The 26,111-nt window shown below is 64.1% G+C and overlaps 3 protein-coding genes across 10 annotated transcripts in view; 2 read left to right on the forward strand and 1 right to left on the reverse strand.

The window, feature by feature from the left end:
• Positions 1-59, forward strand: part of TRPV3 (transient receptor potential cation channel subfamily V member 3) — a 25,889-nt gene extending 25,830 nt beyond the window's left edge. The window contains exon 17 of the mRNA XM_056807659.1: positions 1-59. This exon is cut by the window's left edge and continues 701 nt beyond it. The gene's annotated coding sequence lies outside the window, so the exon portion shown is untranslated.
• A 390-nt stretch (positions 60-449) lies between these two features.
• ASPA (aspartoacylase) lies at positions 450-15,207 on the reverse strand. Of its 2 annotated transcripts, XM_056807661.1 has the most exons (7): positions 15,070-15,207; positions 13,105-13,363; positions 9,955-10,132; positions 5,488-5,581; positions 4,748-4,855; positions 1,162-1,271; positions 450-739 (listed from the first exon to the last, which is right to left on the reverse strand). In XM_056807661.1, exons 2-7 carry the CDS (start codon positions 13,338-13,340, stop codon positions 500-502), a joined length of 966 nt encoding a protein of 321 aa, XP_056663639.1. In that variant the 5' UTR covers positions 13,341-13,363; positions 15,070-15,207; the 3' UTR covers positions 450-499. The 2 variants fall into 2 exon arrangements, with proteins under 2 accessions (XP_056663639.1, XP_056663638.1); XM_056807660.1 differs by lacking the exon at positions 15,070-15,207 and having other exon boundaries at positions 13,105-14,499.
• Positions 15,208-15,235: 28 nt separating this feature from the next.
• On the forward strand, positions 15,236-25,043 carry SPATA22 (spermatogenesis associated 22). 7 transcript variants are annotated; one of them, XM_016427325.2, is made up of 9 exons: positions 15,236-15,368; positions 15,742-17,293; positions 17,421-17,544; positions 19,814-20,057; positions 20,139-20,234; positions 22,455-22,695; positions 23,004-23,133; positions 24,015-24,112; positions 24,719-25,043. In XM_016427325.2, the coding sequence occupies exons 4-9, from the start codon at positions 20,011-20,013 to the stop codon at positions 24,908-24,910; spliced, it is 804 nt and encodes a 267-aa protein (XP_016282811.2). In that variant the 5' UTR covers positions 15,236-15,368; positions 15,742-17,293; positions 17,421-17,544; positions 19,814-20,010; the 3' UTR covers positions 24,911-25,043. The 7 variants fall into 7 exon arrangements, with proteins under 7 accessions (XP_016282811.2, XP_016282812.2, XP_056663640.1 ...); XM_016427326.2 differs by having other exon boundaries at positions 19,997-20,057; XM_056807662.1 differs by having other exon boundaries at positions 15,742-17,000; positions 17,138-17,293; positions 17,421-20,057.
• The last annotated feature ends 1,068 nt before the right edge of the window (positions 25,044-26,111 follow it).

Genomic DNA, 26,111 nt, shown 5'->3' on the forward strand with positions numbered 1-26,111 from the left:
GGAGGCCGGAGAAGGGGGAGGCCCTGGGGGGGCCACAATAAATATTTATTTTGACCTCCCATTCGCCTCCTTCCTTGCCAGCCCGGGGCGGGGTGGGGGGGTGTCTACACCTGGCAGGGAGCACAGACGCAGGCCCTGATGGATGCTCCCTTCGGGCCTCGTGGGACGCCTTGGGGAGGCTCAGAGCAAGCACTGGCCCCGGCTCTCTCTGAGGCTGCCCAGCTGCCTCCTGGCCTCCTCTCCTCCCCTGGGCCCTCCGGTCCAGGAAGTCTGCTGGGCCTGGCCCCCCCCATCTCAAGCTCCGCCCCTTTCACCCCTCCTCTCCAGTAGCCCCTCCCCATCAGGCCCCCACTAGCCACCAGCTCCTTAGTTTGGCCCATTCTCTTGGCCCCCCCCGGCCCCCCCGGGCTCCGGAGAGGCCTTCCTGGAGTCCAAGGAAGCAGCCCAGGAAGGAGGCGACACTTTATTGGTTCCCCCCGTGCAGGGCCCCCAAGGGGGGTCAGACGTCCCCCGGGAACCTGGTCTGTGGGGGCGCCTCCCTGGGGGCCCCGGCGGCGTCCAGGCGGCGAGCCGTCAGCGTCACCTTGCGCGTCTTGGCGAAGGCCTCCCCTTTCTCATAGTAGGCCGCCTCGTTCACAAACACGGGGTACACCGGGCCGTCGCCATCAAAGGGGATGGTCGTGCCGTCCAGCGTGAGGAAGGCGGGCTCGCCGGGCTTCAGGGGCTGCCAGTCGCGGTCCTGCCGGAAAGGGGGGCAGGCGAGGAGGGAGTGAGGCCGGGAGGCACCGCCCCTTGTCCCCTGGGGATCCCCCAGAAGGAGAGGCGCCACCTGGCCTGGCACCGGGGTCAGAAGCGCAGACGCAGGCCCAGCCTCCTCGGGGAGGGAGTGCGAGGATTTCCAGCGGGGGCTCTTTGGGGGTGGTCACCTCCTCCTGAAGGGGGCCTCATCTGTACAGTGGGGGCGGAGGACGGGCGAGGTCTGGGACACGGGAAGGGGGCAACGGGACCCCCACGAGTGGCCGTCAGGAGACGTGGAAGCAGTGCAGGGACATCGCTGAGGCCCCCAGGCCCAAGGGGGGCTCTGAAGAAGCTGGGCCTCCTCCCGTGGCCCCCTGCGGCTCCAGAACCCAGAGCCAGGCTGGACAGCGCGGCAAGCCCTACCTGCAGGCTGGGGTGGATCACGGCGGCGATCTCCCCGTTGGCCTTGCGAGGGTAGTCGACTTTCCCAGTGACCTGGTAAGCCTCCAGGGAGCAGGCAGGGAATTCTCTTCCTGGAAATAAACAGGACACACGGAAAAAGACCCCTCAGGAAGAAGCGGGCAGCGAGAAGGGCCCAACGAGGCCCCCGGGGGGCGCCAGCCTCCCAGCTCCACACATCTGACTCCCCCATCCACCTCCGGGGTACCCCAGGGCCGCACGGCGGACCGAGGCCCGTCCCAGGAGCTCTGCCAGGAGCGCTGCCCTGGACACTGAGGAAAGGTCCCCCTGACTGGCACGGGTGACTCTAGGAGCCAATGGCACCTTTGAGATGGAAGCCTGGAGGGAAGCTTAGTCCCCGGTTAGTTCATCGTCTCCATTTCACCAGGGAGGAAACCAGGATTCCCCCCGACAGGTCAGCCCGGCCCAAGTCACCCAGGCCTTCCTCACTGCCCCAAAGGGCTTCCCAGGCCCTTCTTCCGAGTCCCCTGTTCCTCCGCCGCCTGGGATCCGGCTTCAGAGCCCGACATCTCCTCAAACCCGCTCGTCACCGATGACCACCTCTGGCCGGCACCCCAGCAGCCTCTTGTTGTTTCTCGGGCTCCTGCCCTCTCGAGCCACACCACACGGCCTCCGCTTAGCCTCTCCTCTTCCTCTCTCTTTGGCCCCTCAGTATCTTTAGCCTCCATTCAGCTTGAACCCTTTCTTCCAAAGTCCTTTCTCCATGAGAACTTTTATCTGTTGTGGTCACTAAAGAACGTGCTTGACATTTCGGGCTCTATTGATGGGGTTTTCTTGCGGAAGTGGGAAATTCTTGCAAAGGTGCTCGACCCAATAGAGAGTATGTATATTCCCTCCTCTTCCCATTTATTAATCACCGGGAGCCAATCAAAGCCGTATCCTATTACTTGACTTTTTTCTCATTTTATCTTTGTGTTCACATTTTCTGGCTCCGAAGGGGGGGTGCACTGAGGTCTCTGACTCGGGTCTGCTCTCGCTCCTCTGTTATTCAGTGAGCTTTTACTGGGAGCCCTGAGGCCCACGGGGGAAGCGCCGAAGTGGTCGTGGCAGCGGGTGGGAGGCCGTTCGGTCCAGACGGCGTTTTCTCCTTTAGCTTTTTGTCCGTTTTCTTCGCTGCCCCGTCTGAGGTCGTGTCTGCTGCCTCCACTCAGGTCAGCTGAACACGCTCGCTCGGACTCATCTGGGCTGGGCGGCGTCTTTGCGATTCTGCTCTCGTCCCCTCCTCGGGCTCAGGGACGCTCCCTTCCCCATAAGGAACCTCAGTTTGGGAAGGGTCTGAGGGTCACCAGTGCCCTCCTGTGAGCGGCTCTGTTCCTCTGCCTCCTCCAGGCCCCCACACTCTGCCTCCGACCCCCCTTTCACGATGAACTCTATGCAAGTGAAGCTGGCTTTGCTGGCGAATCCTCCCCCTGGAGCATCTCCCCGCTCCGGGCCACTCGCACTCGGCTCTCCAGACAATGTTCCCGGGGTGCATCCGACAAACCCCGGCGTGCCCCCGTCCCCTCCAGGCCCAGAGAAAGGCCTCTGCCTGTGTCCGAAGCCCTTCCCGCCCCAGACGGGCCCCTCCGACTCTCCTGTTGTCGCCCCCGACTACACCAAGCACTCCATCACCGGCGCTTCCTCTGGACCTCTCCTCGTTCCTGCCTTGTGGCCAGCCCAGACCCCTCCTCTACGGGAAGCCTTTCCCCTCATGCCCTCTGAGGCCGGTCCTCTCCAATCCCTCCCTCTGGGCCGGAGCTCGTCTGCACCAAGAGTCAGTCCCTGGCTCTGACCTCCCCCAGGGCAGCTCAGCAGAGTGCCCGGCACACAGTAGGCGCTTCGTCAGCGCTGGCTCACTGGCTGCCTAATGTCCGGAGGGCGGCCGTTCTCCAGCTGTGCCCCGTTGGCCAGGGCCGTGGCTTTGTGGTCAACAACGCCCTCCGCTTTCTCCCGGTTTCCCCCATCGCCGGACTTTGCCCTAAAGTCGCTGCCCCGATTTCCCAGCCCCGTTCTGAGGACTTCCTCCCCTCGCAAGGCGAGACTTCGCTGCCAGCTCTCGACCCCGCGGCCAAACCGGAGGAGCCTTTGCTTGTGGCACTCGTGGCCTTCGGCGGCTCCTCCTGTGGCTGACCAGGCTGCGGTGGAGGCAGCAGATCCAGGCTAGTCCTCTGCGGCCTCCTCCCCAGCCACGGCCCTGTGGGCACGTGAGGCCGCAGCTCTCGCGGACGGCTCTGCTCGCACCCGTCTGCTCCATCGCTCATCGGAGAGCCTCCCCGGCCTGCTGTTTTCAGACTCCGTCTCCAGGGCTCTTCAGCGCTCTGTGCCCAAGTGGCTCTTGAGGCCCGTCTTCAGGCTGACTCCCAGCCTGCGCCTTTGGGGGCCGAGCCCAGAGGCTCTGGGGAACACTGCGGGCTCCTTCCACCTGGCGTCCCCTGGGACCTGGGCCACTCTGAGAGGTGGTCACACATGTGCGCCCGACACACATGCACGCACACGCACATGTACACACACGCACACCCTCATACTCACACATGCACACGCTCACACACGCATGCACACACTCATACTCACAAACGCACACACTCATACTCACACATGCACACGCTCACACACGCATGCACGCACTCATACTCACAAACGCACACACTCATACTCACACATGCACATGCTCACACACACATGCACACACTCATACTCACACACGCACATGCACACACACATACACACATGTACACGGGCACTCACACTCACATGCTCACACACACGCTCACACACGCATGCACACACTCATACTCACGCACGCACATGCACACACATACACACATGTACACGGGCACTCACACTCATGCACACGCTCACACACACGCACACACATACTCACACGCACATGTACACACATGCACACACTCATACACTCACAACGCACATGCTCTCACACACACGCACACACAAATGCACACACATACTCACACAGCACATGTACACACACACGCACACTACTCACATGCACATGTACACACACGCACATATGTACACACTCACATGCACACACGCACATATGCACGCATGCGGACACGCACATGCACACACAGTCTCTCATTTCCGGGCAAGGAAGCTGAGGCCCCACCGAGCTGAGAATCCAGCCCAGATTCCCACCACACTAAGCCAGATGGGGAGCCGTGCATTCTCAAGCGCCGGATGTACCCCCGAGCTCCTGGGAGGCCGGAGCCCCTTGGCTCCACCACCTCCCCCAGCGCCCCCGGGACCCTGGGCCAGCCTCTGCTTGGCCCCTTCCGCTCCTCAGGAGCTCGGAGGTTGGCTGCTACAGAACGATCGCGGTGGCTGCCCACATGAACGAGGGCATCCAGCCTGGCACAGACGGGCTCCCCTGACAAACAAAAGCGCCAGTCGCCCCCGGGAGAGGCGACGGGCTCCAGGCGCCCACAGCTTGTGGGCCAAGCGAGCGCCCACGTCCCGCCCCGCCGTCTCCTTTCGTCCCCTGGACACGCGTGCAGGCTGCGCCAGTGCGGCCCCTCTGGGGCGGACTCACCCTCGTTGAAATACTGGATGAAATCAAGGGCGTGCTTGACCACGCTTCTCATCTGCTGGAGGATGTCGGCTCTGAGAACGCCCTGGGGCTGGGGGCCCACCTCAATGCCTGCGCAGAGGAGGCAGACGGGCCGTGACTCGGTGCCCCCCCTGACCCCCAGGGAGCAAGATGGGCGGAGCCTGATGACCCCATGGCGGGTGTAAGCGAGGCCACAGGACCGGCCTGGCCTGGCCCCCCTGGGCCCCTCCCCACAAGCCCTGGCTCTCCTCCCCTGACCTCCCTCCCTCCCTCTCTCATCAGAGCCACGAGGGGCGGGTGTGATGGAGGGGCAGAACTGAGCCTGGACTCAGGAATAGGTACAGGGAGCGGGAGGGGGGGCGGGCAGAGGAGCCAGTGCCAACGTGCTTCGTGCCAAGCAATCCTGTAGCTCCTGGGACCGACTCCTCTACCAGACCCCGGGGGCGTGGCCAGGGGAAGGGGGGCCACATAAGTGGGGGAGGGGAAGCCTCGGCAAAGCTTCTGCCAGCGCGGACCATGCCCATCCCCCCCCCGCCATCTCCCCAGGAGAACTGAGTGTGCCCACAGGACAGCAGCCTGGGGGCCCTTCCAGGGACTCTGGAGCCCCCCTCGCTGTGGCTGAGACGGTCAACAGGGAAGGGTTCCCCGCCATGGGCGGCCTCGAAGGGGGAGCCAGGCAGCGGGCAGCCAGCGAAGGGCCTGGCCTGCCCCAGGCCACTTACCCACGGGGTGCTTGGCGATGGAGCGCGCGGTGGCGTACTTCAGAGACGGGTGCTCGATGAGGTACACGGAGCAGGGCGTGGGGGCCACGGAGCTCTGCAAGAGGCGGAGGAGGGCGGCCGGGATGCACCGGGGCCGGGGCTCATGGCTCCCTGTGAGGGCCCCGGCAGCCCCACTCTTCGCTTCGGGGTGAGTCTCCCGCGCCTCGCCGGCTGAGCCGGGGCCCCACGTCCTCCGGAGGTCTTTCCAGGCCCCTCTCACCCCGGGCCCCTCGCTTCCCTGTCCCGCCCCCCCCCGGGCCCCTCGCTTCCCTCTCCACCCCCCCGGGCCCCTCGCTTCCCTCTCCACCCCCCCCCGGGCCCCTCGCTTCCCTCTCCACCCCCCCCCGGGCCCCTCGCTTCCCTGTCCCACCCCCCCCCCCCGGGCCCCTCGCTTCCCTGTCCCCCCCCCCCGCCCGGGGCCCTCCGTCCTTGTGGGCATCTCCAGAACGCCCCGCCCAGAGCAGGGGCTCCCGATCCCCGGCCCTTCCCAACCACACTCTGCTCTCCGAGCTGAAAGAAGGCCAGGCGGCCAGCTGGGCCAAGCGAGACCTGAACAAGAAGGTCTCCCGGGCCGCTGCCCCAGAATGCCCGGAGGCATGGCACCCCCTTCGCCCGCCCCCCTCTCCACCCCTGCTCCCAGCACCCAGGCAAACTGTGCCCCTTCAGCCATCCGCCAGCGGTGGGATCTCGGGGGCCGCCCCCTCCCTGCCTGCCCCCCCGCGGATCTCTCTGCTTCTCCCAGAAGAGCCTTCTTCGTCCCCAGGGCACCCCGAGGACTCGCCCGGAGCTCATCTTGTGCACCCGAGCGCCAGGGCTGCCATTTCTCTCTTCCAGATTCCCCTGACGGATTCAGCCCCCGATTCCAGCCACCAGCACCCCGGCCCGGCCCTGGCCCCCACATCTGCCAAGCCCAGGAGCAGGCAGAGATCCCTGGGCTCTCCTAGAGCCCCCCCGGCTCTTCCTGCTGGCCCCGCACGCATTTCTGCTCCGGGCTCCCAGACGATCCGGGTGAGCTCCCTCCAGAGCTCCCCGGGGTGTGAGCCGGGTGTCCGAAGGAGGAGCGGCCCGGCCTGGGCCGGCCTGTGAAGGGGGCTTGCTGGGGCCGCGCCTCGGCCTCCTTTCCCGGAGTGCCCGGCCATCACTGGCCGTTCCCTGGCCTGCCGCTTGGCCACGTCTCTCTCAGGAAAGTCAGGACGTCCCTTTGCCCAGGAGAAAGGAAACTCGTAGAGGGCAGCAGCTGCTCTTCCTGTCTGTGCTTCTCCAGGGCCCACGAAGGCTTGTGGAAGCATAAATGGAGGCTCCACCCTCGTTTGTGGTTACGTGTGAGCCCGTGCAGAGCTGAGCTGCCCTGTGCCACTTTCATGGCTGCCCTCCCATCCACCCTGAGGAATCGTCCCCAGAGCTCTCTGAGCCCCCTGTTGGTCTCCTCGCCAAGGCTGGCTGGTGCTGGCTGCCGCCATTTTCACAGGACTCCTGACACACACGCGTGCACACACTCCCCTTTTACAAGCATCCTTCACTTCTGCCCCGCTTTTGCCTTGTGGACAAATCTCCTTGCCCCGCCGGTTGGCTGGAGAGAGCATCCTGTGCATCCACAAGGCTCTCCTTAGATAGTCTCCCCCGTCCCTCTCCTCAGAACTTCCGTCCCTCCTGGGCTGACTTTCCCCTGCAAGATCCTCTGCAATCTACTCTCTGAAATGTCACGGTACACATCAGGCTTCCTGGCTCTCCCCGCCTTCTGCCTTCTGCATCACTTTGAACTCCAGGAAGAAGGGTCCATCCTTCCCTCCCCACAAGTCTTCTCTCTGGACCGGCCAATGGGACCCAGAAAAGCTATCCCTCTGCCTTTGGGGGAGGGGTAAAGCGAAGATCCAGCCAAGGAGTTGCCAGCTGCTCAGCTTTTGGCACAGGGTTCTAGGCGGCGTCTGGGTAACTGAGATTCCCTACTGCTGCCTCCTCCACATCCATATCTTCCTTCTGTCCAGGGGGTCGCTAGCATAGCCCTAACGATGATATTATTTCTGCTTCTCCTGACTGTCGCCAGTCACGTTCTCCCCTGTGACCCTCCCCTTTGCTTCCTGGATTTCCTCACACAATCAGACCTGTCTTAAAAATACTTTTTTCAATGTGTAAAAATGCATTTTCTCTCGCTCTCACCCACCCCTTCTCCATAGGAAAGGGCAGACCTTTCAAACATGTCTCATCTGTCCAGCAAAACAGATTCCCCCACTGGCCCATGTCTTCACTTCCACCTTGGCCAGACCTTGGAAATCCACCCCCACCCCCCGGCCAAAGGGCAGTGAAGCCCATGGGGGCAAATCGGCCTCTTGGAGGGGAGGCTCTTGGGCTTGGGGACCCCATATATGGGCATCTGGGGACATTGAATTTTATACTCGAGGCCTTCTGGCCTTGGATCTTCCACGGTGCTTCCTGTGAATGTATTATGCAGCATCTTCTCAGGCTTCTGCTCCCCCTGGAAGGAGGTAGGGTAACTCTTCTCCCTCCTCCTGCCCATGCAGGCTTCCCCCACTCTCATGGAGAAGGAAGTGACCCTTCATTTATTACCTGCTATGTGCCAGACACCGCGCTAAGCTCATCTTCCTGTTTCACAGCTGAGGAAGTGATTTGCCCAGCAGCACAGCAGGGAAATGGCCAGGACGGGCTTATTCCTCTCTGGATATCCCCAACTCTCAGCCCAGGGCCTTTTCCTGCCTCCCCCTCTTCATCTCTGTGAGATGCCAAGAAAGCCTGTCCTTCCCAGCTCTTGTTAGAGACCCTCCAGCCCTGGCCAGCCGCCATCACCCCTCTCCAGGGGCCATGTTAAATGCCACCTTGTCTTCCAGAGGGTTTCCCCCACAGTTGTCTCCTGGCACCGTTGCTCTGCCCACCACCTCTCCTGGGTTCAGGGGCTTCCAGCCGTGGAAGATCACGTTTGTGGTGGAACCAAGGCTGTGGCAGGTCCCGGCATCTCTTGAGCTCCCCATAGTCCAAGCCGAGTTCTGTCTCCATCCCTGGCAAGCATCGTGTCCTCCCTGTCGGGCTTATTAACTGCTCCTTGCTGTGATGAGCTGCCTTAGAGAGGGTCCGTGTTGAACCAAGAGCCACAATAGGTCACACAGGGGGCTTTAAACGCATCACTGAACTGAACAGTCGCCCCGTCCTAATAAGAGGATGGGTTAAGAATCCATTTCCACCAGCCTCGTCATCACACCCATTTCACAGATGAGGAGTTCCCTGAAGACTGGGGAAGGGAAGGAAGTTGCCAAAGGTCACACCATCTCCCCTCAGACTCTGATGGACCCTGAGCCTCGGGAAGAAGCAGGCTTCCCGCATAGGGCTGGCCGCCTCCTCCTGGGAGGCTGCCACCCCCTAGAAATGCATCCTGGGGCCGGCAGCCCCGGCAGCCCAATGACGTGGGTCCTCCTGCTCGGTGCCCTGCTGGGTCTGGCATACCAATGGAGGAGCCCCCGTGATCAAAGCCAGGCTGTGTGCATGTCAGGAGTGGTGTGGAGGAGAGAATTTGCAAGGCATGCAGCAAGACAAGAAGCTGGAGATTGATCAGCTGTCAGTCAAATGAAGATTCCATTTGGAATGTGAGTGGGAAACAGCTGGGGGCAAGAGCCAATGTGCTCTTGACTGAATTTAAGGGCTTTGGGCTTCTGGCTGAGGTGAAGGAAGAAGCTAGTTTATCTCTTGGACTCGAGATAATCCAGTTGGAGGTGGCCCGGCTGATTGGAAGGCAGAAGAAGAAGGACAAGAGTCCACATATCTCTCTCTGACTGGCTCTGTTTCAGGGTAGTGACTGAATTGCCATTTCTCTCCATCTCCTCCAACCTAACACTCATTGTATAGAATAGGGATTTCCTGCCCCTCTTACCTTATGCTCCACCCTTGTCCCGTCTTCCCCAAATAAACCCCTTGCTTGACAAAGAAGATCAAGAACTATTTCATTGAAACCTCACAGCTCACTGAGTGCTGAAGAAGGGGGGAGGGGAGGCTGAAAGGCTCTGAAGAGGGAGGTACAAAGGGAGGTGGAGAGGGAGGAGAGTAGGCAAAAGAAGATAACTGTCTGATCCATTAGCTATCTAGTATCCATCAAAAATACACCCCAGAATATCATCTATTACAGTGGGGGGATGCCTGCCCAGTATCCCTGGGACCATCAGCATCCAAGGACACTGGGCGCAGGGAGCCCCAAGCCTGGGTGAGGGGCTCCCCCACCAGCACAAGAGCCCTCCAGGGGCCCTGGGTCACCTGTTCTGTTTCCCTCGGCCCGACTCCCAGGGACCAAAGCGAGGGGTGACAAGCAGCCCGTGCACAGAGGCTGGGGCATGCCGGGCCCCCCAAGCCATGTGGCGCTGATTGCTGCAAGCAGGGGACGCTTCCCGATCAGCCCCTGAACGGAGGCGCGGGCCGCCCCGGAGGTACCTGGATGTAACGGAACATCTGGATGAGCACGTCGTCGCGGGAGCTCTCCAGGATGAGGGTGCAGCCCATGTTGGAGGTGGTGTTGTGCAGGTCGAGGATCACATCGTAGGCGCCGAACAGGCGATGGATCTCCCGGGCCTGCTCCACCTCGTAAGGCTGGTCCTCGGGGGGCTCCGGGCTGTGAGCGGACAGAGAGAGAAGAGGCCTCAGGCCCGACTCGGCCTAGTGCCCTCCCCCAGGGCCCGAGAGCTCAGGCTCCAGGCGCCGAGACGGCGGCACCCGGAGTGAGCCGGGGTCCGAGGGCGAAGGGCCCTCAGCGTGGCGGACCCCTGGGACAGGGAGGACACACGGGAGCGGCCTTTCCCTGCCCCCGCACGGGCCTGCTCTTTCCCAGGGCGTTGAAGGCCCCCCGAGACAGGCTCCAGCCCCCCACGCCGACTAACCCCCGTCTGCTTCGGGTTCTCATCTGTAAAGCGAGCCAGAGAAGGGGTCGATGCCCAGAAAACCCCAGCGAGGGCCACGAGGAGCCCCGCAAGCCCCATGAACGCTTCTCAGCGTGCCCGAGCCCTGCGCTCCCCATCTGGGGCCCCCGGCTGGAGGGGAGGCGTCCCGAGGGCCCTCTTCAGCCTCCTCCCCGTGCTCAGCACCCACGGCGGGCGCCCAGATGGGAGGGCTGGCTGGCTGGCTCAGTGGGCGGAGCTATTTACGCCAAAGCTGGGCCTTGCATTCGCAGTCAGCATTCCTTCCTTCACTCATTCAGTCCTCCAGGTCTTGGGACCCACCGGGGACGGGCCTCGCTTGTAGGGTGTCTGGCCAATGGAGAAGGGCCTGGGCCAGGCCCCCGCCCCGGATCTCGCCCCCAGCCCAGAGGGGGCGGCCTTGGCTCAGAAACCCTTCGTCATCCCCGGCGTCTGGCCCTGGATGCCTCCCAGCGGGCCAGGGTCCGGCCGAGTCCGAGGAGGGCCGGAGAGCCCACGCCTAGCTGGCCGCAGAGGCACGCAGGGCTCTCCTTTCTCTGGGGCGCAGCCAACTTTTTGCTGGGCTGAACCATTTCGGCCTTTGGGTCCTGCTTTCTCCCCCTCGGAGCGGACTTCCTCGCAAACAAACCCCTAATGTGGTGGAGGACCAGGAACGCGCGGCTGGCTCTGGGCTGCTCCGGCCAGGAGACAGGGCACTCCCCAGCTCCGTGACCCTGGGCACGTCACCTAACCCCAGGGCCTAGCCCCGGAGCCCGCTCCTCCCATCCAGTCGGGCCTAGCCCAGGCCAGGACAGCAGGAACCTGGCAATAAGGAAGTTTTCCCTCTGCCTCCGGGGAATCTGGAAACCGCCCTCAACAGCTTCCATAGCTCCGAGCCCCCACCGGAGTGTGCTGAGGCAAAGGGCCACCCTTTTAAACCCGTCTCTCCCCTTTCCTAGAAGCTCCCCAGCTCCCTACTGCCTTCTCTTAGGGGCGTCCCAAGGCCGCCTCACTCACAATCGGCGGTTTAGGAGATGAAGTAAATAGTTAAATTCTAGCAAGAGCAGGCGGACACATTTCTAAGGCCCAAAGGGGGGAGGGGGAGAGAGAGGGACGGAGACAGAGAGACGCAGAGAGAGACAGAGGCACACACACACACAGACAGACAGACAGACAGACAGACAGACGGACGCCGAGCGCCACACACACAGACAGACAGACAGACAGACAGACAGACAGACGGACGCCGAGCGCCACAGGCCCTGCAGAGGCTTCTCCTTCCCAGGCTCCCTTCCCTTCCCCCGCCCAGCCAAGGCTCAGGGTGCGGAGCTGCAGGCATTTCTGTCCCGAGTCCGGAGGTCGCGGCATACTGCTGGGAGGAGCGTCACGTGCCGTGCCGGGGCGCCCGGGGGGGGGGGGGGGAGCGGGGTCGGAGGCCCAGCCGATGCTCTGGTCCCGTGAGGAAGGCACCAGCCACAGTGCCGAATGGGGGTGTCTTCGCGGCTCTCTGCGGGTCCAGAGAGGAGGCAGGGAGACCCAGAGGCCGGGGGAGGAGGGCTTGAAGAGGCACAGGACGCGGCAGTGGAGAGGAAGGCGAGGACTGACTGGAGGGAGAACCTGGGTCTTGCGTGTGCCCCAAAAGGGGAAGGAGGGGAGAGTGGGGGTCCCTGCTCTCCTGGCTCTCGCCCCCCAGGGACGACGGGACATCTCGGGGGCTGAGAGCAGAAAGGGGCGCCCAGGGGAGAAGGCCAGGAGGTGGGCTATGGGCAGAAGGAGGACTGGCAGGGAGGCACGGCAGAAGCAAGCTGGAGGGCTGAGCCTGGAGCCAGCAGTCCTGGGTGTGAATTCCGCCTCTCCTGCTTCGGCCCTCTGGGGCGTCCCAATGTTCTGACTCCTCCCATCCACTGCCCAACCTGCTGCCCGATCTGCCTCCACTCAGCAAGCATTTATTAAGCTCCTTCTGTTTGCCAGGCCCTCTCCTGGCCCCGGGGGGGCGGGGGGGGGGACAAAGGCAGGAGGCTGCTTAGCCTCCATCTGGGGCTGCCTCTCTCACGCTCCTCAAGGGAGGCTGCAAAAACCCAGTCTGAGATACAGACATTCGGTGGGGTAGGGAGGGGATCAGGGAGGGCTTCCTGGAGGAGGTGGAGGCTTATTTGCTAGAGGGGCTCCTCAAGAATCTCTTTGAAATGCAGGCCAAGGAAGCCATTCCTGGACAAAAGGGAAAGGCTGGGCCTCCTGGCGGCTCCACTGAGGGAGGGCTCGAGGAGGCAGGGTGCTGGCCCAGCGGCTCTCCTCTGGCTGGGGGTCTGACGGAGGCCACAGCCCCAGGGTGGCCGGCTTGTCTGGCCCTCCGCCGCTCCTCCTGCCGCCGTGCTCTCGGGGAGCCCTGGGTCTCCCCCGACAAGGAGGCTCGAGCAGGCATTTGTTTGTGTGCGCAGAGCCCGGGCCTCTGAGTCTCCGGTCCTGGGTTCGAAGCCCAGCTGTGCCCTTTTCCTGGCCCCTCCAGGCATGGCTGGCAGGACGGGGTCTTTGCCCCCCCCTCCACAACCTCAAAGGCGGGGCCAAGGGGAGCCCCTGAGGGGCTGCCCAGCCCAAGTAGCCCCCCCCGGGCACAGCCGAGGCTGGCAGCGAGGCCTGGCACGGGCGCCCGTGTGCGGGGAGGAGGACGGTGCTCTGCCCCGGCTCGCCTTACCCCAGGTGCGCGGGGTCGAAGACGCGGTTCAGGTCGCGGTCGACGTAGCGGACGCCCCTGTGCACGGCGCGCGGGTTCGAGATGAAGGGCGTCACCCGGAGCCCCGGCCTCTGCACCTCGGCGCCGTCCTCCTGCCAGTGCCGCGCCAGAAGCACTCCGGACAGCTCGTTGCCGTGGGTGCCCCCGAAGATGGCCACCCTGGTCAGGGGCGTCCGGGCCCCCCGAGGGGCGGCCATTCCGGGTCGCTGGGCGGCCGGCTCTGCGGGCCAGAGAAGATTCCGGTGACGTCCGGCCAAAGTGCCCGCCGGCCCTCCCTCCTCCCTTCTGACCATATTTGGAGCGGGAGGCGTCGGCTGGCCCGGCCAGACTCCCTGGGAGGGTAGCAGCTGGGCTGGGGGGGGGCTGGGCTGGCGCCTCACAAGCCTTCTATTCACAGCGAGAACAAGGGTCACAGAGAGCCCGATGGGGCACCCCCCCCTCAGCCCACCACGAGCCCCGACACGAGGCTGTCACGGGGCCGGCCGGCTCGGCCCCCCGCCAAGGGGAGCGCCCGCGAGTCTGTGGCCGCCCCACTTTGGGCGAGGCCCCTCCTGAAGGCCCTCCTGGTCCCGCGCGCGCCCCTCAGGCACCCCTTCCAGGCACAGGAAGAGACTCGAACCCAAGGCTTCAGACTCTGGAGAGTCCAGCAAGAGAGAACGCTTTTAGATGCCCGCGTGTTCCACCGCTCCCTTCTTCCTCATTCAGGCCTCACTAGGGCTCCTGAAGGATGGCCGGCACGGTCCCCATTTTACAGAGGGGTAAACTGAGGCACGGTGGAGCACAGGGCCCCACAGCCATCAGTCTCTCAGTCTGGGTCACGGATGGGCTCCTTCGGGAGGTCCTCCTGTGCACCTCAGCTGGGGGCAAGGGCTGCGCCTGCCCCCCTTTACAGAGGAGGGAAGCCTCCTGGCCTTCCCCGCAGAGGTGGGAGGCAGCAGCCCCCCCTCAGTGCCCCGCTCTGTGCTGAGGATTCTCCCCTCCCCCAGCCCATCCTCCATTTAGTGGCCACCCCCCCAAGGACACCCCCGGACCTCCCTGGCTTCCCCATCTTGTCCTGCCCGGAAGCTCACGTTGTACCCCCGGGGGCCTGGCACCGTGCCCGGCACCCAGCGGGTGCTGGACGGATGCCAGGCCTCTGAATTCTGGTTTCTTTTGGCAAGACGGGGCTTGGATCCAGGGGCCCGGGGGGAGCCTGGGTCAAAGGTCCGGCTTCCCGGGGGGTGGAGGGGTCTCCGAGCTCCCGGACTCCCCAGGGCGGGCACCCGTTTGTCGGAGCTTGGGGGTGGGGGGAGGAATCCTGCCTCCTCTCCCTTCTGGGTGCCTCCGGGCTGGGGCCGGCTGGGAGCGGAGCCCTTCGCCAGTGCTTTCTGGGAGTTCCTGGCCCAGGGCCGGCCCCCCCCCCCCCCCCCCCCCGACCGCGGGCAGGCCGGAAGGGGCCGGAGCCAGCCCAGGCCCAGAGCTGGAGCAAAGTCTGGGCACGGGAATGAGGGAAGGCTTCCCGGAGAAGGCAGGACTTGGGGGGCACCATGGAGTCCAGGGGAGTCGGGAGGGAAGGCAGAAGAGGGGATGCCCAGAGGAAATGGGAACGGCTCCGGAAGGCTCCGAGCGAACCGAGAGGGGGTGACAGGAGGGGCTGGGCTTTAGGAGAGTCACTTTGTGAGGTCCCACATTCCATAAGAGCCCAGGCATCACGCTGGCCATCCAGGCCATCTCTGGGACCACCAGGGCCCTCACTGGAGATTTCACCCACTTTCCCTTCCAGCACTGTCCCTGAGGGGGGCCAAACCAGTATTCCATCTCCTGCTTCTGGGCCTTTGCCCAGGCTGTGCCCAGTGCCTGGTGTGCCGCCTTCCTACTCTCTGACTTCTTTCCAGGAGGCCTTCCCTGGTCTGCGGGGTGGTGGCGCCCTCTTCTGCTTCTAGTTACCTTGGGATACCTTATCATCACCCTCTTGCCACTGGAGGCTCCTGGAGCGCAGGCTCCACCTTCACATGAGCAGGGAGGGGGCGGGACCGAAGAATACGGGCGGGGCCTCAGAGGTGGGAGCCGGCGGGAGGCGGGGCGCTCAGGCCCTGCGCAGGTGCAGTGGCAGCTTGCCTTCGCCCAGTTACTTCCGCCTGTCAGTCTGTGGGTCGGACGGAGTCGGACGTAGAGGGTGGCAGAGGGCAGCGCCGCAGCCATGAAGAGGAACGAGCCGGGGGGCGGTTCGGGCCGCCTGACTTCAGGTATGGCGCCCTGTGCCGCTCCGCCTCGTCCCCGCCTCGTCCCCGCCTCGTCCCCGCCTCACCCCGCCTTACCCCGCCTTACCCCGCCTTGTCCCCACCTCAGGCCCGAAGCCTCGAGGTCCCGCCCCTGGACCAACCCTAGCTGGCCTCTACGCATGCGCCCCGGGAGCACTGGGTGGGGGTGGGAGTTTCTGCTTCTGTTTTCCTGGGAGGCGGGTAAAGACGGCCTCTGGGCCCGCTTTTGCGCGTGCGCTCTGGGCGACCTTGGAAGGGGCGCGGTTTGTGCTTGTGCGCCCCGGGAGGGCTGCATGGGGATGGCTTCTGCGCGTGCGTTCCGGGCGGCCTCTGAGACCCGCCCCCTCTGGGGTCCCAGGTGTGGGGAGCTGAGTCTGATGAGTGCCGGAGGGCTGTGGCCCGAGCTTCCTCCGACCTTCGGGTTCCAGGACCCCCAGTGTTCCGAGTGCCCGGTCCTGGCGGCTCCTCCCCAGCGAGGCCCGACGTTGTGGGCGATCCGTGACCTCGCTTAATAGCCAAGCCAGCATCGATTAGGCACCCGCTGCCCCGTGGCCGTCCCGGGGTTTGCCTGGCTTCTGAAGAGGAATGAAGGCCGGCCCCAAAACCCCTGGGGCCCGTGTCGGTCTGCCCCGCGGAATCCTCCCCTTTGCCTGCCCCTTGTCCAAGGAGGCTACAGAGGGGCCCCGGGGAGAGTGGGGGGTGGGAGCCCCTGCCCCCCCAACCTCCTCTTCCCCGCCATTGGCTCGAGTCCCAGGTGACCAAGCCAGAATCTCCAGCCACCAGGCCTTTGCCCCTCCATCCCCACCTTGGGGACGTTTGTGGAGGAGCCCATGGGAGGGGAGAGGCCCTAGCTCTCTGGTCTCTTTCAGGATCCTTTGGGTGGGCCTAGCTTTGGGATTCTCTTGGGGAGCTCATGAGCTCAGAGTTGGGGCCCCACAACCACCGGACAATCCTCAGCTCCACTGATCCAGCCCTCTGCCACTGGATGGCCCATAGACATCTTCATTCCCAGCCCTCCCCCTAACTGCTTTTCCCCTGACTGTGGAGGCCACCCCCCACTCCCCAGGCCTCCAGACCTGAAACTTAGGGGTTCTCTGACTTCCTCAGCTCTCAGCCCTGTATCTGATGTGGGGCCTCGTTACCTCCACCTGGACAATGGCTGTGGCTGCTGGCGGGTGGGGGGTCCTGCCTGCCCCAAGGCTCTCCCCCCTCCAATCTAGCCCCCAAATTCAAGGGGGGGGGTTCCTAAAGCTCAGGCCTGGGTACATCGCCCTGCCCCCTCTAAACTCCAGGGCTCCCTGCTGCCTTCAGGATCACACAGGAAATCCTGTTTGGGTTGGAAGCCTTCCCAGCCGAGCACCCCCCCATTTTCCAGCCTCCCAGCCGCTGTCCAGTGACAATGGCCTCCCGGCTGTCTCTTACCCAAGCCGCTCTGGGCCTCCTGCAGGCCTCCTCCTCATCTCTGCCTCCAGGCTTCCCCACTCCCTCTAGCAGAAGCTTATCCTGGGCTCCCTTGGCCTGGCCTCTGGAAGCAGGCTTTGTGTTTGCTTTCCTCTCCCTCCCCAGCATTGGCCCAGGGCCTGGCGCGTAGTAGGTTCCTCTCAGAGCACCAGAAAGGTGAGGCCCTTATTGTGGGCTTGGGAGGGGAGGTCAGGAGGGGTTGGAGTCCTGCCCGAAGAAGAGCTAAATTCCCCGAAAGGAAGACGAGCCCACCGAGGACTTTTCAGAAGGGCGATCTTGACCCTTAACTGTAGGAAAACGGGCGCTTCGCTGACGGACGTCCTGTTCACTGGTCACTGTAGGCTCTTTGCCCGTCCCTCTGTTCAATCAGAAGAAAAGAGTCCGGCAGCCCTTCACGTCCAGCCCGGGAGCTGCAGCGGAGACTCAGGATTTCCCCCCACTGCCAGCAGGTAAGATGGGCGGGGGGGGGGGGCGAGGACCAGGACCCCCTCTCGTACAAGGTGCGATTTCGGGGCGTCGTCACTCACAGACAGACCTTGTCCAGCTGACTTTTCTTTTCCCCTTTCCACGCCCCAGACGCCGAGATCCTCGCTTCTTTCTTACCGTTCCAGTTCCGGATCAGGAGTCTGTCCGAGCCGTCTTGCTTCCGGGGGTACCCCGGCACTTTGCCCTGTTGGCCCTAATCAGACATTTCCTTCAGGTCTGGGAGCTAGCCTTCTTTCTCCCCTCTGCCCCGGGAACCCCGGGACGTTTACACCGTGGTCAGGAGAGCGAGGGCTCGTTTTTTCTCTGAATTTCGGTACTGCTTAAGCCAGGGCTTATCGTGCCAGTAGTTTAGCACCCAGAGCTGTAGGTGACCTTAGAGATGCTCTAAGCTTCTCACGGTGAGGCAGCCGAGGCCCAGGAGAGGTAGCTGACCCCCCTGAGGAGAAACACGGGCATTAACCGGGCCAAGATTCAAACCCAAGGCCGCTGGGCCGCGCCAGTATATTGAGAGCTTGAAGCAGCAGGCAACGGCAAGAGTGAGCCCAGCATGGTGCAAACTTGGGTACCCGGAGCGCTCTAGAGAGTGTTGTCTCATTGGCTCTCCTTCCCCATTAGACTGTGAAGTGGCCTGGGCCAGCTTGATGCCTCAGGGGTCCCCTCAGGCTTTGTCCAGGGGGCTCAGTTAGGGGTGTCGGGGAACCTGAGCAAAGGCCTCAAGAGAGAGCTGGGAGGGGAGGCGAGAGACAACCCAGCCGGGGTTCTGGCAGCACTTTCATCCCAGTGGTGAAATTGGAAGCCAGCTTGTCCGGGGCCGAGCGGCAGGCAGGCACGCCGAGGCCGGGAAGGCGAAGGTCTCTGGGAGACAGCGGGAGGAGGCGCTCAGGTGGAATCCAAAGACCTGGGCGACAGTGAAGGATGGCAGGCTGGCGTGCCGAGGCGAGGCGAGGCGAGGCAAGGAGGCGGGACGATGGTCGGCGGTCGTGGAGTACTCGTGAGAGGGGGGCAACCAGGCTGGCGCGTGCCAGCAGTGGCGCGGCCAGGCCGTTTGGGTGGCCCCGCGGCACTTTCTGGGCATCCTCTCCCCTCCGGCCTGTGCTGGCATGAGGGGGTTTCCTTTAGAAGCCCTGCTGGGGCCAGGAGAGCCAGGCCGTCCTGCTGCTAGCGATGCCTTGCCACCTGCCCAGCTCACGGCCTTCTGCAGTTGGGCAGCTCTTTGTTGGGGTTGCTCACGCCACAGGGGTGGAGTCTGCCCCGACCGTAGGCTGCTGCCAGGCCTCTCCAGGGCTCTCCTTATGGCCGGCCCAGCATTCTGTTTCTTTGGCGCCTGGCAGTCTGCCAATCCCAGCCAAGGGGTCAATGCAAGAATACGCTGCCATTAGGAAATAGGCTGGCGCTTCCCAGAGAAGCCTGGAGCTGTTGTGCCCAGGCCAGCCCCTTCCTGCTCCCAGCTCTGGCCTGTCTGTTCCTCCTGGTAAGAGAGCGGCACCCGGGCAGCTCCGCAGTCTCCACGACCTGTACTCCATGCACCCACGTCCCTGGGGACAGTCTGCAGAATTCCGGCCCATTCGCCGCTGGCGCCTCTCCTCTCGGACTCCATGGCAGGCATCCTTTGTGCCCGGGGCCGGCAGACAGCCCCCACTGAAGCCTCCCCACAACGTCCTCTTTCTTGCTCGGTCCCTCCCTGACGGAGGCAACTGGCCTTGGACTAGGAAGCAAAAGAGGCAAGAGTTGGGGGGCTCCACTAAGGGGGGACCGGAGGGCCCCACAGGGGCTCCTTCCTCTTCAGGGAGGGCCCCGGCGAGTGAGAAAATGTGCTTCCATTCTGGGAACTGAGAAACAAAACTCGGTCATGTCATTTGAACCTTGAATTCGTGCGGCTGGGGAGCTGGACCACCTCCACCTGCTGCTCGGAGACCCTCATCCAGGGGCCTCGTGATGCTGAGCAGGAGTCCAGGCCAGCCCACAGATGGGCGAGGGGTTTTCTCACAGTGCTGCGCCTCAAGGAGCCTCGTACTGGTCAGGTGGACGCTGTTTCCATGGTGCTTTGGTCATCCACAGACCCTTGGAGGAGGGGAGGAACCTCCCTTTCAGATTTCGGGGACTTGCAGCTGTTCACTGTCACCCCCCCCCCCATTTGAAAAATCCTTGTTCTTACAAATCAGGTGACCCAATGTCGTATCCTGGGCGTCATTGATTGCATCTTTTATTAAATAACCCCCGACCTTCCGTCTTGGAATCACTGCTGTGTATTAGTTCCAAGGCAGAAGAGCGGTGAGGGCGAGGCCATGGGGGTCAAGGGACTTGCCCAGGGTCACACAGCTGGGAAGTGTCTGAGGCCTCCCTTCTCTGGGTCTGGCTCTCCATCCACTGAGCCACCCAGCTGCTCCTGATTGTTTTTAATACAGGACTTTGGGGTCTTTGGGTTGCTGGGGAGTCCATCGAGCCCCTAACTTTGCCTTTTTTGCTAACATGTTGTTGTCTAGGTTGGACTATTTCTTGCTCAGTTTTTCTTCACCGTCAGCCACTTCTCCTCTTTCATAAGATCAAGGAAGCCCCTCCGGGAGCCCGAGGCTTCGCTTTCTCCTGGGCTCCCCAAGACTAGGCTTTGGGTTTTAAGGGGACACCGTCTCCCGTCCATGCTGCCCTCTGTCTCTGTCTGCCTTCAGATTTCGTCTGGGAGATGACAAAGCCCGAGGTGCCCCCCTGGAAGAAAATGCTGAATGCCAGGTACGTGGGAGGAGCTACTCCCGGCCCAGTTTGTAGCCAAAGCGCTACTCCTCACTGCTCAGTATCAACTTTCTTTGAAAGGCAACAGCTGCCCGCTGAGCATCACCTAAAGCAAGGGGAGGGGCATCAGGCAAACCCACGAGACGTGGCCAGAGGGCGTCCCTGGAGTAGCTGGAGGTGAGCTGGGGATGGGCTGTGCACTGCCGTTTTCAGCCTGCTCTGTGCCAGGCTCTGTGCCCTCGCCAGGAGCTGTAGTCAGGAAGGGCTCTGGAGAGAAGGGGGTGGGGAGGAAGGGGTGGTGCGGTGCAGCCAGGGGACAGCTAGCGGCATGAGTGAAGGCTGGCCCGACAGCTAGTGGGAGAGGTTCTTCGGGAAGTCCTGCAGGCTGGTAGGGAGTACTGAAGGTCCGAGAGGAGGGGAGTGCCTGATCACGTCTGCCAGTTAGCAGCACCCATCGCAGCCTTGTGGAGAATGGCTTAGAGACGAGAGAGTCTAGAAGGTAGGGAACCAGGGGTGGAAGGAGGAGCCCGGGCCGGGGGAGATGAAGGGCCGAGAGGGTCCGGCCGGGGGAGATGAAGGGCCGAGAGGGCCCGGCCGGGGGAGATGAAGGGCCGAGAGGGTCCGGCCGGGGGAGATGAAGGGCCGAGAGGGCCCGGGCCGGGGGAGATGAAGGGCCGAGAGGGCCCGGCCGGGGGAGATGAAGGGCCGAGAGGGCCCGGCCGGGGGAGATGAAGGGCCGAGAGGGCCCGGCCGGGGGAGATGAAGGGCCGAGAGGGCCCGGGCCGGGGGAGCAGCCGGAGGGCCAAGAGGGCCCGGCCGGGGGAGATGAAGGGCCGAGAGGGCCCAGGCCGGGGGAGCAGGAACCAGGAGCTGGAGGATGCCATGGAGGCAGCCTTGGCCAGGTGTGGGAGGCTGAGGGTCCAAGAGGGAGGTCTCTGGGCTTGGTACCTTGCAGGAGCAGAGAAGCTGGGAGGTTTGGAAGAGAAGGCTCAGAGAGAGAATAAGGGCAGCCCTGGATGGGCAGATTGAGTGGGCCAGCAGGGTGGCGAGGCCAGATAGGAGCGCAGGAAAAGGGGGGCTCGGTAGGTAGAGCTGGGAGGCCCTCCACCTAGGTAGGGATAAGAATGGAGCCCAAAGGAGCCGAGGAGAGATGAGAAGAAGCCAAGCTCAGCCATAGTGGGAGGACGAGGGTAGGGACCCAGACCAGGAAATTATGAAGGGGTCGGCCTAGAGAACAAGCTCTGAGAGGCCAAGGGAGCCCCCCGCGTTGTGCAGGCGGCCTGCAGGCTCCAGGGGAAGAGGATGGCCGACAAGAGGCCTTTGGGCCCTCCAGTGATGGAGGAGTGAGTGGGCGGCGAGGCCCAGTGGGCTAGGGAGATGCAGAAGCAGTGCTGAGCTGGGCAGAGGGCTCACCCGTACAACAGCGCATCAGTGACATTCTCGGGGCCCCAGGAACACGGGGGACACGAGGCGGCCCCTCCGCACTGCACTTTGACTCCTCGGGAGCTTGGCTCTGAAAGGGGAAGAGTCCAAGGCCAGCGCTCGGGGAGACGAGGCCCCTCCGCGGCGCCAGGCCGGCCCGAGACAGCACGAAGCTCCTCCTGACTGAGGAAGACCCTGAGCACAGTAGAAATCGGGGCGCCAAGACCAAGGGTCTACGCTGGGCATAGCACAGGGGCGTGGGAAGATGGTGGGGGGCGTGGGGAGGCCGCTGATGGAGCCTGGGGGCGAGGAGGGCGACAGGACAAGGAAGGGCAGGCCGGGCCTGCGTGCTGCCTGGCTTTAAAGCAGTCAAGGGGTGTTGGAGGGAGGGCTGACTGGGGACCCCTAGACACGTTTGCGGGGTCGATGAAGATGAAAGATGGCGGACTCGGGGTGGGCTGATGCCATCAGGAGGTGCTGTGGCAGGTGACGCCCCGGGAGGCGTCCAGGACCCGCCCCCCAGACCACGGGGAAATGGGGGAGAGTTTGGGAAGAGGCGGCTCCTTCCCGCCACTCCAGGGTCTGACCGGGAGGGAGCTCGAGGGGGAGGCCAGTAGAGGGAGCAACGCGGTGAGTAGCTTCCCGTCTGCCGTCCGCTCGGGGATCTTGTACACCAGAGAGCGTCCTGCGGTCAGCTCCAGCCCGGGACCTCCCGATCCCCTGGTTTACTGTCACGGCAGAAGTAGCCCGAGGCAGGCTGCTGTGCTTGTCGCTGCCCCTCGGGGCCCCAGGCTCGTGCCCGCCCCGGGCAGCCCCTTCTCCATCGGCGCCCGGCTCAGGGAGCGCCCATCCGGGAAAGGAAAGGCGTCGTGTGGGGCTGCGCGGCAGCGTTCCCGCCCCGGCCCGCCCCGAGGCGCCCCACTCGGCCTGCTCTCAGACCGCAAATTCAATCTTGTCCTGCTCGGCTGTTAACAGTTTCCAGGAAGACGGTCCCGAGGCCTGGGACGCCGGTCCGAGTCCGGGTCCCAGGAGTTGGGAGATGAACCCGAAGCGGAGGCAGCCCGGCATGGCCGCAGCGGGCGGAGCCCCGGGCCCATCCCGAGGGGCAGGTGCCCAAGGGCCAGGGGGCAGCAGCGGCTCACCGCGGACCCCCTGTCAAAACCAGCTCAAGACAAAGGCGCTTGGCGGCCGCGACGCACAGGGAAAAGTGACCCGGGTAAGTTCTAGGCTGGGCCTTTCTCATGAGCCCGAGCCGGCCCTCCATCCATTCCCGGCTCAGAATCCACAGGCCACTGGCGCAGACGGTGACCGGCGTGGGGGCCGGAGAGCGGCTGTCTCGGCCTGTCATTGGTGGCTTCTCATAGTGGGCCCGGGAGGGATCCCCTGCCCCAGCTCTCTGACCTCAGCCTGCGGCTGGGACCGCTGGACAGCGAGCCCGAGACGTGTCCGGGCTGGGGCGGGCGAGGGGCGAGTCCCAGCCCCTTCTGTTACAGGAGGAGAAAATGCCCTTTTCTGCCCCGTCAGGAAGGGCCGGCGAAGTGCCCGGCAAAGCTCCAGGATGGCCCGTCCCTTAGAATCGTCCCCGCAGGGATCGAAAGCATGAAGCGCTGGAGGGAGCTCGCCGCCCGCTGCCCGCTGCTCTTTGAAGTGCTAGGTGGGTGTGAGGCGGAAATGGGGGGCCGGGCAGACCCCGAAGCCCCAGCCACGTGCCCCCAAGCAGCGGGTTGGGAGTCTGCGCCCTCGCTGTAGACGGAGGCTCCCCCCTTGGGGCCCTCCCGCCGCCCTTGGAGGTCGGGCAGAGTCCAGGCAGGCGGTTTCCAGGGGCGTCTGTGGCCTCGGTTCCGCCCCAGAGCTGAGCCGATCCGGGCTGGGCCTCGTCTCTCCAGGCCCAGCCCGGCCCGTCCGCCCCAAGCTCCCGCCACAAGTTTTGCCAGAATTCGGACTGTGCCGCTCTGACCTCACCGCCCCCCTGAGGTCACGTCCAATCTGGCAAGGGTGGCAAGGGCAGGGGTCAGGAAGACCAGCCGTGTGACCCTGGGCAAGTCCCTTAACCCCGTTTGTCTCCATTTCTTTTTCCCCAAGAGGAACGGGACACGCCGAAACAATGAACCACAAAAAATAACCTTTGGGGACCCGGGGAGGTGGGGAGCTCGTCAGTTGGAGCCCCCAAGCTGCTGTGGCCCCACGCGGGGTCCTGGTTAAGCCGCCTGCACTCACGAGCCGGGATGGGGCAGGCCCAGAAAGCCCCAGGGCGGGAGGGAGCGTCCGGGGCCCGCTCTGCCCACCCTCGGCCTCTGGGAAATCTCGGGGCTCCTCTTTTCACCAACACGCTGAGGCTGACAAAGGCTCCTGAGAGGCGCCGTGAGGAGGCTTCTGGGCTCGCCGCCGCCATGGATCTCCGGGGTCTCCCCTCGAGGGGTGGCAGTCGAGGGAGAAGCAGCCCCGGCTATGCCACCTTTGCCGGCCCAGGGCCCCCGGAGCTCCGGCTGGCGCAGCCGCCTCTCACGGTCACGAGGCTTTCTTTCCCCCGGGCAGCCGTCCTGGACTCCGCCGTGACGCCGGGGGCGCAGGGGGCCAAGAGCTTCCTGCTGAGGGACGGAAGGAGCGCCGTGCCCTGCGTGTTCTACGAAACCGTGAGTATGGCGGCCGGCGCGCCTCTTCTGCTGACGGCAAGGCCCGAGGCGGAGCTGGACGGAACCTCCACCCCGGGTTGCTCCGGCCTGGCGCGGAAGGGGGGCAGGCGAGCGCCGAGCTCGCGTCAAGCGCAGCCTTCGGGGCCAAACAAAACTGGGACGAGAAATGACAAGCCACAGGGGGCCTTCGGGGCCTTTGGCAGAGGGGAACTGAGGCCCCGGGGCGTCCCACAGGGAGTAGCCCCCGTGTCCGAGCCCTCCTGTGACCGCCCTTCCAGCACCGTCAAACAGGGCCCAGCCCTGGTCCGTCTCCTCTCCAGAGGCTGCTCACGTGACCAGTTGGTCAGGACTTCCGCCCATATCCCCCATCCTGGTCCAAGCTGGTGTCACGGAGAGGGCCGGGCTGAGAGGCAGGGAGACCTGAGTTCCGATCCTGCCTTAGTCCCAGGGTGGCCCCGGGCTGGCCCCTTCATCTTTGGGCCTCTGTGGGCCCGCGGTGAAACATGGGGCCGCGCCCGATGCCTCTGTGGTTCTAAGCCCGCGATCGTGTGGGAAATGGTCCCACAGTGGGTGGGAGAAGGGCCCGAGACGCCGCTTTGTCCACAGGACCGAGAACTGCCCAGACTCATTCGAGGGAGGGTGCACAGGTGTGTGGGGACCTACGACCCGGACAGGAAGCTCTTCAGGTGTGTGTCTGTCCGGCCCGCGACCGTGTCTGAGCAGAAAACGTTCCAGGAGCTCGTCAGGACCGCGGATGCCGCCATGTCCCGCTGCAGCCAGCTGACCGGTGCAGTGTGAGGCCGGCGGGGCCCGTCGTCCCCATGTTGGACGGACAAGGCGTGTTTCTGTCGCTTCTCCGCAGAGTTGGGGCGGGGCCGGGCCACGCTGTCCACGTCTTTCATCCGATGCCAATAAAGCGAGTTCAACTTTGGCTTTTCCCCGAGTTCCTGGGTGCCGTCACCCGGCCACCCCTCGTGCTGCGATCCTGTGCTCCGCGGCCTTCCGCTCGTCCTCGGAGGCCTCCGGACTGAGCCCGGCTTGAGGCTGGGCCTTTGGCCCGTCTGGCCGGACCGTGGGGAAGCTCCCCCCGGCGCGGTGTTCTCCCGCCCTCGTTCCTTCCACTTGGTCAGCCGTCAGGCAGGGGCCAGTCTGTGCCGAGCCGGCGAGTCCCCTCCGACAGGTCTCCAGACCTGGCGAGAGACGGCCAGGAGGAGGCCAAGAGCGCCACGAAAAGCCTCCGGGCTCCTCCCAGGAACGTGCTTCAGTGCCGAAACGAAAATTCAGAGCGCCGAGATTCCCTTCTCTAGAACCAGGCAGATATGGGGCTGCACGCCGGCTTGCTCTGCGCGTGTGCGTGCACGTACATGGGAGCTACGTAGATGCACGTATCCCGGGTACACGCACACACGCAGAGAAAGGGGATGGATGCCAAGTGAAGGGCCTCACGGACGGGGTCTCACTGGAACTGCAGGACACCCCCCTAAAAGTGGGAGCCAACGCCTTTGGCTGGCACCTGTTTCCTGCTCGCGTCCTTTCTCCAGTCCTGGCCCGCGGCCACAGTTTAAAGATGGGCGCATGTTGGGCAGTGCCACAGCCTACCTGCCCTCACCGGAAGTGCCCGTTGGCCTGTCGTAGGACCCTGAGGCCTCCCCCGTGTTAGAGCCTATCTGCGGTAGGGCATCATGGCAGCTCCCTGCGAAGCTGAGCCGCAGCCCAGCCGCTGAGCAGGAGGCGTTGTGCTTCTCCAGGGCTCCCTCTGGGGGTCTCCCACAAGATGGCTCCCGCCTGGGGCATCTTCTCTGGACTGCGTCCCTCCTCACCTCCATCTCCCGGCTCAAATCCCACCTCCTGGAGGTCCCTATTTCTGGTGCCTTCTCTCTGCGCACGAGTTCAGATTTAGGACGTCCTCGGTGGCTGCATGTCCTTTCCCTCCCGGAGGCAGGGAGTGCCCCGTCTTTGTATTCCCAGCCAGAGCCCGGGTAAGCAGCTTCAGGAACGT

This window comes from Monodelphis domestica, chromosome 8, assembly GCF_027887165.1.
Source record: "Monodelphis domestica isolate mMonDom1 chromosome 8, mMonDom1.pri, whole genome shotgun sequence".
NCBI lineage: Eukaryota > Metazoa > Chordata > Mammalia > Didelphimorphia > Didelphidae > Monodelphis > Monodelphis domestica.